The sequence below is a fragment of the Strigops habroptila genome, chromosome 6 (assembly GCF_004027225.2).
Source record: "Strigops habroptila isolate Jane chromosome 6, bStrHab1.2.pri, whole genome shotgun sequence".
Taxonomy (NCBI): Eukaryota; Metazoa; Chordata; class Aves; order Psittaciformes; family Psittacidae; genus Strigops; species Strigops habroptila.
The window spans coordinates 35,814,934-35,827,035 of NC_044282.2; the positions used below are offsets into that span (position 1 = coordinate 35,814,934).

A 12,102-nucleotide genomic window follows, 5' to 3' on the forward strand; every position below is an offset into this window, starting at 1 on the left:
TTCAACCAATGACTTTGGGGGAACTCAGATGAATTTTTCATGTTTACTTACCATAGCTTTCACAATGACTCTCTCATAGGAGCCACACATTTCATAGCCTCCTATGTGCTATTGCCATAGAATCATAGAATCATAGAATAGTTAGGGTTGGAAAGAACCTTAAAATCATCTAGTTCCAACCCCCCTGCCATGGGCAGGGACACCTTGCACTAAACCATGTTGCCCAAGACTCCATCCCACCTGGCCTTGAACACCGCCAGGGATGGAGCATTCACAACAACCCATTCCAGTGTCTCACCACTCCCACAGTAAAGAACTTCTTCCTTATATCTGACCTAAACTTCCCCTGTTTAAGTTCGAACCCGTTACCCCCTGTCCTATCACTACAGTCTCTAATGAAGAGTCCCTCCCCAGGATCCTTGTAGGCCCAAAGGACCATCTCTACCTCCTTTTCCCATATTGGACTGTCAGGCTAAACATAAACATTAAATATGGCAAAGAACATCTCCTGGATCCAGAGGTTGACTGGAACGACATGACTCATGCCCTTATGTCTAATAGCTTCTGCTTTCCAAAATGGGTTTGGCATATCTAAGCCACTTATTAGGAATGGCAGCTGGCCTGTGCTAAGCCCTGTGCCCAAGCATTGCTCAGTGGAATGCCACCTGGCATGCGAGCGTGTACAAAACGCAGTAAGGCTAAGTATTTAGGGCCTTCTCTACTTTAACATGCTTTTTACTTAAATCACCTACCCTGAATCATAAATTCAAATTATCATAGCTTTTTTTCTTTGGACATAAACAGAATGAAAAGATATTTATCATTACTGGGTCAAATCTTAAAGCTTATGAAAAGCCCTCCCATTAGCACCAGTTGTGATAGGATTCAGAGGCTGTTTTTACCTAGTATCTAAAATCGCATATTGGGTCCTTGGGAGATTTAAAAAAAAAATTGTTATCTAATTCTCATGTAAGTCACAGGCTGTTTGGTCACCTGTCTCTGTGAGCATTGGTAAATGGCATGAGCTTGCACTGAGGTGAAATTTCTATCAGAGGGTCACCATGAAAGACAGGTTACCTAAACTGGTTGCATAAGCTCCTGGACTCTTATACTAGAGATGGAGCAATGAAACAGAAAGTCACATCTCTCCTGAGTTCCTGAAATATTTACACAGTTACCATCCATCTGTTCCTACCTGTTTGACTCTATTTATTTTTCCAAGGTTGGCAAAACTAAACCCCAAACTTTTAAGCAGATAACTTTCAAGAGTTCTCCTTGAGACCTGGAACACTATTGTCAAGAGTCTTGTAAGAATTTCTTTCTAATGAGATTTTCAACTGTGATGGCAGTCTGATGGCATGGAAATAGTTAGGGCCTGCCAGCTGAAACACTGTTACCAAAGTATTGAAGTACCTCAGAGTGAAAACATTTTGCAGAAATCTGTTTAAGAATACACAAAGGTTTTTTGTGGGTCTGTTCTGTTTGGTTTCTTTTTTCTTTTTTCTTCAGGGGCAGGGAACTTTCTTACATATTACCATTGATTTTGGGGTACCACCTAGAGACACTGGATACTATTCTAAGTCCATGCCTTGCTTGACATGTGGGTGATTTGAGAAGACTTGAATTAGGTGTTGGTTGCTGTCGCCAATTACCACTCCTTCACTCCTTTTCTGAAAGTGTTTCAGAAGTTCTGACTTCATTTTAACACGGGGATAACCAAACTGTGAAATAGTGACAAATGTCACAAAATGGAATTGGCAACCTCAGTCAACTTCTTTGAGAAATTCTTCTATTAATAATAAAGAATTTAAGGGTCCTGGAAAATTATCATAACCCAGCCAAATAAGTTGAATCATAAGTGAGTTTTAGCAATTATTTTTCTGAGAACAGGATCTGTTTAGAAATGGAGTGTGCATTGCAGGTTTCATAATAAGCCTATTAGAGAGCAAAGTTTAGTAGTAAATCCGTCGGCATTCCTGCTTTCCTGCAGCTTTTCTTTAGTAATGGAGATTTCTTTCATGCTGAAACTAAGTACTCTTTCTTGTCTAAATAATGTAAAATGTTTCTGTTGATTGCAAATCAAATACCTACTGTATCAAGGTATTTCATACTCGATTTCAGAATGAATGTTTCACAGCTTTTGACGTAAAACATAAATCCGTGAGGATGGTGCCACCTAATGTAAATTTAGAACATGACAACTATTTTCCATTTGACGTTAAATTACCAGTTGGGATTGAAAGTTTAGGAATTTAGTGTTCTTTTATCCCTTCTGTCTAATTATCTGGAAGGCTGTTCTGCCAGAGATTTCCGTGGAATGACTGAAAAGGTTTCATTTCTACAAGATTCACTTCTCTTCTAGTCTTTTTTTCATCAACAGATTTTGAACTATTTAATGATTTCTAAACATGGAAAATACAGAAAACGTCTGACTAAAAATCTCTTAGGTTTAGCTGCATGCAGCTCTCCTGGCTTCAGTCAGATTCATTTATCACGTGAGAACATTTTCAAAACCTGGTGGAGGAGGAGATGGCAGAATTTAACAGATACTCTTCCTGCTGAGAAGAAACAAGGAAATATGACCCAGAGAAAGCCTAAAAGAGTAGCAGCTGTCTTCTGCCCTTCTAAACTATGCTCTTTCTACTTGAACTGCTGCAGAATTAGGCATGATCATGCCCAATCACTGGTGTAAACCTCAGGGCTGCTGGTATTTGCATCAACAGAGTCAAGTCAGATTTTGAGAGTGTGTATTGTAGTTTGCAGCAGTTTACCTCTTCTGCATTGCTGTAACTTCAGGTATTGAGTCTCAGATCTGGTTGAACATAGTCAGAATTGTGTTTTAAAGAATTTTTTCCATACGAGGAGAAGGGATTTAAAGTTGTATAAGGGTGAGGAGAGATTAGTGGGTAGCAAAGGAGCTAAAGCAATGGTGCAGTAAGTAGTCAGGTCTGCACTATCTAGGCCAGATCAGTTTGGATCAGGTTGAAATGGACTAAAAGGTGCCAGCTGAGACACTGAAATTGGTGAAGCAGAACCATTGATATCAGTGGCAAGCTGCTCACAACCGAATCTGGACACGATAAAATAAAAGTCATAATTAAGGCTAGTTTAGCACAGGGTTTGACAAAAAAAAAAAAAAAGACAACAACCCACCTCCTCCTAAACCACAGAGCTCTCCAAGAAACAGTTTCCTGTGGCACTGGCTTGTTTTCAAGGCTTCCTTGAAAATATGAGATAGAAATATATTTTTTAAATGAAAGCAGGGATTCTTAAATTGTCTTTCCCAAGGCACTAGGGCTCCAAGAAAATGCAAAAGCTATTGTGACACTTGTCATAATATTCTTGAGTGCTGCTTATAATATGTCTTTACACTATTCCCTATGGCAATTCAGGAAAACATGAAAATTGCTTGATATCATTGATTCTCCAGAAGTGAACCAGAACTGTATTCTGATTTCAGTGATCCCTAGGAAAAAAATAGATTTTTGAGGTTAATTTTGGTTAAACTCATATAACTAGTCTTACATTTTTAAATCTGTGATCACTTTTTCCCTGTGTTCTTATGACTGGTTTAGATTTCTTGCTCCTAGTTAAGAAAGTTTTTGAAGACTATGTATGTCTTCAAGTGCAACTAAACATGGAATGATTTTTTTGCTTTTCCCTTAATTGTCTCAGACAAGAACTTGTGGGGACTTCTGCTAAAATGGGGGTGGAAGGCAAAATGTCAAAAGGGCTCTTAAAGACTGACTGAATATGGAAAAAGCTGTGGAGGGTGATGGCAAGTAACAAGAGATAACAGGAATCAAATCATGGTGAGCTGGTCATGGTCTGAGCTGACAGCTGATGGTAACCATATAACCTTTTTCCAGCATGGGTTCATGGCCTCCCAAATAAGCATGGTCCTGAAATAAATTATAAGACTTTATGCAGTTACAGCACCTCAGCCTGTGACATTGCTGTGTTGATGAGCCAAATAAGATCTGTTATATCAGCCAGGAATTTGCATGGTAAATCAATGTGGAAAATCCCAGCTGTCACGGAAGATGGTGTCCGTGCTGCTGTTGTGCAGCTTCTTCCAGTTCACCTCAGAGAGTGTGTCATAGTTAGACAGCATCACAGGGATAGCTGTAAAAACTGAGCAAGGTGTATTGGGCAGAGCTAGAGGCATGGGAATACTTCTTCTAGCTATGGTCTTATTTTTGTTTTAATATTCTTCATCACTTGCCTAAAGCCCTTAACATTACTCTGTACTTTTTTTTTTTTAATTCTATTACAGTGACAGCTGTATATAGGAGCAACTAAAGTATCATATGCTTTGCAAATAAAAGCTGGCCTATGAGAAAATACTTTTAGTGCAAGTCTCTATTAAATTTTTGAAGAACAGACTGGCTTTCAGACTGGAAGAGAAATTCTATTTTTGGCAGAGAATGAAAGCAAAAAGTAAAGCAATAGATAAAGAAACAGAATAATTTTCAGTCAGCTAATGAGACAGAGGAAGCAATGGAAAAGATGAAACATTTTTGATTCCATTTATTAGGAATGATACAAACTCACAAGTGCTTGGCTGTTTGTGTAAGAGTATCACTTTGATTCATATAATGCCAGGTTCTTCATGCTCTTCTAATCAGTAGTTCTTTATAATTTGAAGAGCAGTTTTAAACTTTAAATATAGAAAAGAAGTCAAATGTATTGTTAAGAGTAAAATAAATAAAAGGGTCCCTGCATTTTTTTTGCACATTTGATATATAGAAGACCAAGAACTGGGTCTGTAGTAAGGTTTGGCATTTCATTTTAATGCTAAAATTATGGAGAGCATATATTAAGGCATCATTTGAAGCACAAATATTGTTACAGTTTCAAATAGTCAAACATTTTTAACAGCTATAGTTATTGTCAGTATAAAATAATTGTTTATTATCTATTGATAAGATTTCTTATACATGCCATTGGCATAAAAGTTAAGTTCATTAACTTCTAATACATCTTAGGCCAATTTTTCAGTCCTATCCTTGCCTGTGAGTGCCTAACTTTTGGCACCTGCAAATAGAGGAGTGAGCAGTGCTTTGTTGTAGCATGTCTAGCTACATAATTGGAGTATAAATGACTGGCCAACAAATGGGGGATACTGGATAAATGCAGTCACGCATAGCAAAGGCATGCTTGTGAGAATGTGGGAAGGGAAAACCATATGAAGAAATCTTAAAAGAGGAACTAGCAGAAAGATAGCTACGGTAATTGAGTAAGGATCAGTGCAAGTCCAAGGCCTAATAATTTTTCTATTTTTATGTTTCACTAGGTAACAATATGAAATTTAACTAGCTGAAGTCTTTTGCAAATCTTGATGCCGAATAATATTTTATGTTAGCTGTGAATAAATGAAGAACAATTTTTTGCAAGACAAACTGCAGTGTTGTTTAATAATCATGGCAAGGCACAGGCTTAGAGGTAAAACCAGAGATCCTGTTGGTGAAGGAACATATTAGGTTAGATTTTCCTGAAGGGATTTTGATGTTTGAATTTCACCTTTGGATTTGTAATGCCAGCCTTTAGGTATTAGTACAGAATATTACAGGTTTATGGCAGTGAAGGAGAGACTAAGTGAGTATCTCCTCTTGCTGGCCATGTAATTGCTAGCCTTGGAACTTGGGAGCTCAAGGATCTTTGTTCTCAAAAGCTCTTGAGACAGGTCTATGCAAAATCCATCTTAGCTTGTATATCCATACAGTACTGTGTAGTGTGGATGTTAGTTGGCACTAAATAGCTGGCACCAGTTTGGGAATCTCCACGTGTTATAAAAATCCTATAAGGCTTTAAAAGGCCTTTTGTTTTGAGGGCATCCGAAACTGAAGGAAAAAATTTCTCTTTGAACTATTTTTTCTGTTAACCTTTAGTTACCTACTTTAGTTGTCTTTAAGGAGAGGACTACTTTTGATCTAGTTGGGGTGAATAGGTGTCTTTTAGCATGCCAAACAAGATTAGAAACTGGAGTAGTCACACCCCATAAAATTTAGGTGATGAGAAAAAGTGCTAAAATTATTTTGAGAAATTTTCCATGCCTAGAAGCGGATGACAGGATGTAATCCTTCTTTGTCCCAACCTGAGGAGCATTAGGCATTATCCAAGACCTACCCCAGATACAAAATCTGTATCCTCTAAAGTTTCTTTTGAACAATTTAGGCATTTCAGCAGACCCACAGAAATTAACAGCTGAAGGTAACCTACACTGGTGGGGAGAAAAAGAAGTTTCCTTGTGGATGCCCAGATTCTTTGCTGCTTAAAACAATGTTAATTCGGAGCATACAGAACCTTCCCCTTCTAGAAAACCAATCTGAATGGAAGGAGAGTACAAGCAATGATAATTTTAATCTTATTTTAACCCTTTTAACCTCTTTGTTGTAGCTGGAATCAGAAGTAGTTCTAAGCCACGATTTTCGTGAAATCGTGTGTATGAAGGTTGCCGACAGCTCGCCAGCAGAGAGGTCCCCTGAACTGGCAGTTTTTTGCTGCAATAGCTGTCATCGGAGAAGCTGTATCCCTTTTTTAGCTGTTGAAGAGCCGCTAATAGGATAATGAGCAGTTTGCACTTTCTCGTTACCACTTATTCATCACAGACAATGCATACAAAGTAACTGTAGTTAAAGTATTAAGTGATCACTTTTGTGATCTTTTGTCTATGTTATAGTTCTGAAGTGTCTAGGGTTTTAGATTATTATTTATAAACTGTGGTTGAAGCCCAGCATATTTAAATTAAATAATCACACAAACTCATAATGTTAGTTCTACATTTTAAAAGGAAGGGATCATTTTTGTAAATCTGTTTCTCCTCCAGAGAACACTCTTATGGGTAGTTCTGAGGATCTTTTTCCAGGAATGCTACAAAGAACATATAGGTCTAAATGCATACCCTTGAGGAAGTGGGTTTACTAAAAACGATGTTAAACATGACTTTGTAGCCAGTATAAGCTGGAAAAAAAATAAAATTAATATAGAGTTATGCTAATGTTAAGATTGAAACCATCTCAAGGCTTCTTATGAAGGAAGATGAAATAAATTTTGCTACACCTACCTTAAAGGATTGAAGACTAGAAAAGATGCTTCTGTAATCAAGTGGAAAAGGAGGAGGGGAGGAAATATGGGGCAAGCAGCTGGAAGAGGAAGAGCCTGACAGCTCCAGCCCATCCATCTGCCAACAACCGACATTAGTGGGATGGAGGTGGCAAGGATGTTTCTCACAGCTGCATCCCTGATCAAGCAGTAGTCATTACTCAGTACTCTTTGACCCTTTAACTCCTTGGTAGCCAATGCAGGTGCTACACTGGGTTTCCAGTGATTTGGAATTCACCACTTACAATGTCTCTTACACACAATTCAATGATAAATGTAAAATAAACATGGTACCATTCATTTTATCTTCTCTCTATGGGATACTAGCAGAATATTTCTTCCTTTTAGCATACCTTCCTCTGGAGCTTTTTTTGGGGGGAAAGACTGTTGGGAGGTTTGTTTTTATGAAGCAATACTCCCACATCCATGTGAAAACAGGTTTTTGCAAAAGCTTAGTGACAGAAAATGTCTTTCTAAATGCACATGTAAAAGCCAGTTTTTTTGTTTTTTTATTTTTTAAAAATGATATTCCTCTTGGAGATACAGTAGATTTGGCCTGATTTATCTTATTTGCCAAAGGAGAGAAGATGATGAGTATTACTGTACTCTTTGCAGTAGTCCACGCATTGTTGTAGATGTGAAATGGGCTTCCATCAGTTTCTAGATCAGATTCTCAGCTTCTCTGATCAGCACAGTTCTACTGAATCCAGCAGCCTCTCGCAGGCACGTGTTATCAGAGAACCATCTCCCTCCCTTACTTCACTCTGTCCAGAAAATAAAATGAAACAAAACAACACTGTTTTAGGAGGGTCTAATAGGTACTTGAGATGGAAATAAATGATTCTTCCAGTGCTAATGAAAAGATTATTCAGTACTAATGATGTTTGCGAGACTGGCGCCTCAAAAACTACGCTCTTTAAGGCACAATTTGTTCTTTCTTGTCTTTATATTCTGGTTAGCAGAACAGAGTAGAACAGAATACAAAGTCTGGTAGAAATCTTTTGTACTAGCAAAAATGTAATGAAGTTAATTAACAATACGTAAAAATGAGTCAGATGTACAATCATAGAATAATTTAGGCTGGATAGCATCTATGGTAGTCATCATGTTTGATCCACCAATTAAATCAGGGCCAGCTTTGACGTTGTATCAGGTTACTCAAAGCTTTTTACACTCAAGTTCTGAATATCTGCAAGGATGGAGATCCAACAGCTTCTCTGGGTAACCTGTGCCAGTGCTTGACCACTCTTATTGCTCTGATGAATCAGATTTTTAACTTTAAGTGTGTCTTTTTCAAACTATAAGGTGAAGTTCTTCATGCTTGAATTCAAAATGAAAAAAAAAAAAGAAAGCCAGAAGACCTGTTTCTGTCTGGCCTCTGCTTCTCAGACTATTTGGTTTGAGTAGTCCTGCTCAGAAGTGTTCTCCTTTTGGCACAGTTCATCACAACATAGAGTCACAAGCTATAGGTTTATGACACCTGTACGTTGCCTAAAAAAGGAACTGTGAAATTTTTCTGACTGTTGTATGATGACAGCCTGAGGGCAACTATTTTTAAAAAAGTATTCTGCAAGCAAAATGTTGACTTCCATCCTATCTGTCTTATACGAGCCCAGTCCTATGGAGTGTGCTGGGTGTTGATTTCTTAAATCTTGACAAAATGTCAAGTCTTATAAGTAAGCCTATTGAATACTAATAAACTTTCAGCTATTGCCTGCTCTGCTCTGTGACAAATGGAGCAGTTCAGAACAGGGGCAGTTACAGAAATAGCACAGATGAAGTCACAAAGTTAGGAGCTCTGGCCTTTCAGTATTTCCAAGACAAAGCAGGATTTTTGGAATCACAGTCTGGGATTTGGGCACCCGTATTTATGCATTTCACTGGCAATGCCTAATATTTTTGTGAACTACAGCTCCTAACCCATAGTCCTTATTTTGATGGGCTAACTTTAACTTTTATTTTTCCCAACATAAAAAAAATGGCAAACCTGAGTTTTCACAGGATTATATTCCCATCTTAACATCATGCTTACTTGAGTTTATTGATTGATCAGTTGTTGAGAATTGTTGCTGTAAGCACACATGTTACGGTCATCCTGTAATGTTGTATCAGCTAAAGGAAATTGAATGAAAAAATGTCAGTTAAACATAGTCCTTTGAATTCATGTTGAACCTGATAAATAAAAAAACATAAGAAGGACAATCTTAACTATCTAATATTTGAAATAATTTTAGATAGCTAATGCAAAAAAGACCCCGTCCCCCAATTTGTTACAACTACATCCACCAATATTAAAAACATGCAAGCAGCTAGAATAACAGGCTAGTACTGCATGTTATTCTTGCAATGTGCTGTGCCTTTCAAATCCCTGTCCATGTGCCTCGATAACATACTGTCATTATAATGCCCAATATAGGTTTTACCTCTAAGGAGCCTAACAATAGCTGGTATTCCAGAACAGAAATGGCTTGTTACAGGACAAAAGCCTTTTGTGAGGAGAAAAGTTGAGCAAAACAATTTTATACTCAGTTGTCTTTGTTTCCAGGCAGGCATGCAACTAGTAATGTCCATTTGTCAGTTTACTACTTTAACACTGTTCCAGAAAGAGTTGCTCTTGGCCATGACACACTGGGTTTGCTCTTTATGGTTCAACATCTGCTTGGCCTTCTGGGAAAAGAACTTTACAGCAATACTGTTTTAACTAACTTTTATTGTATCATCTCTGCCTATAAATATGGGATGTCTTTCTACTGGATTTTCACTAGGCCATTTCTAATGGTGACCTGAACTAAAATGAAGTGGACATGAACAAAAAGGAAGGTCTTACTCAGCAGGTAAGAGACTGACTGTGAATGATTTCTAAGCAGATATGCTGATATAAAATACATTTTGCATCCACTGTAAGGTTTCAAGTAGGTGAATAGTTCATTGTGGATGATATGCAAGGCTTTCCATGCACGTATGTTGAGCATGATCGAATTCTGAAGCAAATGCAGGTCAAAGAAAGGCTTCTTCTTTAAGCCAAAAAAACTTGATTTGCTTCAGGAAGCAACTCTAACACATTTTAATTTCCTATTTCTTTCATTTGCATTTGATTCATTTCAATGTATCAAAAGTAATAGAAATAAAGGTCTAAAATCTGATCCATTAATATTAATGAAAGATTGGCTGTGGCTTCATTAATGTAAATAAAAGCACTACAATTTAGGTCAGACCAGTCTGACCTAAGACTGCTGACCTAGGTGGAGCTGCTCAGTTTCTATATGAGTAGATTTTAAAACAGGTTCGTCCTGAATTTGCAATATATACTTTTCAATAAAGTAGAAAAAACCTTAAACAACAAACAAACAAGCAAGTAAGCAAACAAACAAAACGATAAAGAGGTGCCTGTTATTTTGAGTAGTGTCCAAATTATCTCATTATGAAAACAAGAAATTAGGATGTTTTGGTAAGAGAAAGATGTAATGTAGCTTGGAAGTAACTGGAGGCAGACTTCCTGAAGCTACTAGACAATTTTATCAAGGTGAACAAATGGATACTTTATATGCTAGAGATGGACATAGTCTGAGTCACTGACTGCTTCCTAGACCATCTTTGTATATCAAATGAGTCACAGAAATTAGACATAAAAGTCTCGTAGATCATTAAGTCCATTCGCTTGCAAATGTCTTCCTGAGGATTAGTCAACTGTTAAATGGATCCTGCTTTTAGACCTCATTTACACTGCCACAAATTGGAGATGACACTACCAGTGTACTTTCGTGGTCCCAAATTACTGTGAAGGCAAGATCAACTTCTTCATTTTGAGACTCTGTCTTACTTTAGGGATTTTTTTTTACATGGTACATGTGGCATAGTCCAAGGGAAAGTATTTGCAAATAACCTTGCCACAAGGTCAGTTCTGCTGTTTTGAGGCAGCAAGAGAATCAGTGACCTTGAGAAGCTCATCTAAGGATTGTTTATATATTATGAAGGCTTTGGATGGGAGTACCAGATTGTCAGATGTGCAAATAAGTGGCACAATATTGTGTGCTACTCCCATTACATTCATTTTTACATAAAGGACATTGGTAATCTTGAGTATATTTAAAAGTTTCTAAGAAGAAAGGAGACTGCGTCTGCTCATATTACCACACATCTTCCTGTGACCTATGGCAAGTTTGTGCTTCAGCTTCTCTAACTGCACAATAATCACATGCATCTGATATTTATGCCACTTGCAGGCCTTTCACTAGGAGGTTTTTGTAGCAGTAAATCACTCTCAAATAGCCACTTCATCCAACAGGGTCACCGAGGGAGAAATTAGTCACAGCAATATCTTGACAATGTGCTGTGATCTTCATGTCTCTAGCTTACCAGCCACTGGTGTCTGTTCATCGTAGCACACGTTGTTTTAGTGCTGCATGCAAGAGCCAAAATCCGTCTCTGTGCCCGGAGCTGCGTTGTTGTCCTCTGTAGGACCCTACGGCCAGACTCCCTCCTGGTACAAATCTCAAATGTCTGCGTTGTTGTCCTCTGTAGGACCCTACGGCCAGACTCCCTCCTGGTACAAATCTGTGTAGCTCCAGTGACTCCAGTGAAGCTGCATTAATTCCCAACAGTAGATAATTTGTTCCTGTGTCCTTTGCTCCTTCGCTGCCTGGTTACTGGGGGAGCAGTTGGGCAATGCTTTCATCTGCCAGGAGAAAGGGCAGGGAAAGCACTTGGGCATGGGTATAGTTGCTTTATGGGCACTGTTGTGTAAGGTCTTAAGCAGCATCCCATGGCTACTTCTAGTTTTCGAAATTCGTTAGTAGACTGAAAGATTAATTAAACTTGACTGTACCAACCTGGGGGAGCTGTAAAGGGTAACTTGGTAACAGCCAGAGTGGGCCAAAGGGTAACCTGGTAACAGCCAGAGTGGGCCAGAAAATGTTCTTCAGCATTTATGTTTTCATAGCAATTGAAATACTTTGAAAAACTGTTACTTTTGAAATATAACTGGAAGAAAAGTTCAAA

The 12,102-nt window shown here is 38.1% G+C and overlaps 1 protein-coding gene across 2 annotated transcripts in view; it reads left to right on the forward strand.

Moving 5' to 3' along the window:
- LGSN (lengsin, lens protein with glutamine synthetase domain) overlaps positions 1-12,102 on the forward strand; it is a 55,361-nt gene that overhangs the window by 24,604 nt on the left and 18,655 nt on the right. The window contains exon 1 of one of the 2 annotated variants that reach the window (XM_030490432.1): positions 9,909-9,938. The exons of the other annotated variant lie outside the window; for it this stretch is intronic. Within the exon in view, the coding sequence (XP_030346292.1) occupies positions 9,909-9,938 (30 nt within the window). Of the gene's footprint in view, positions 1-9,908; positions 9,939-12,102 lie in introns of those variants that run through there. 2 annotated transcript variants of the gene reach the window in all.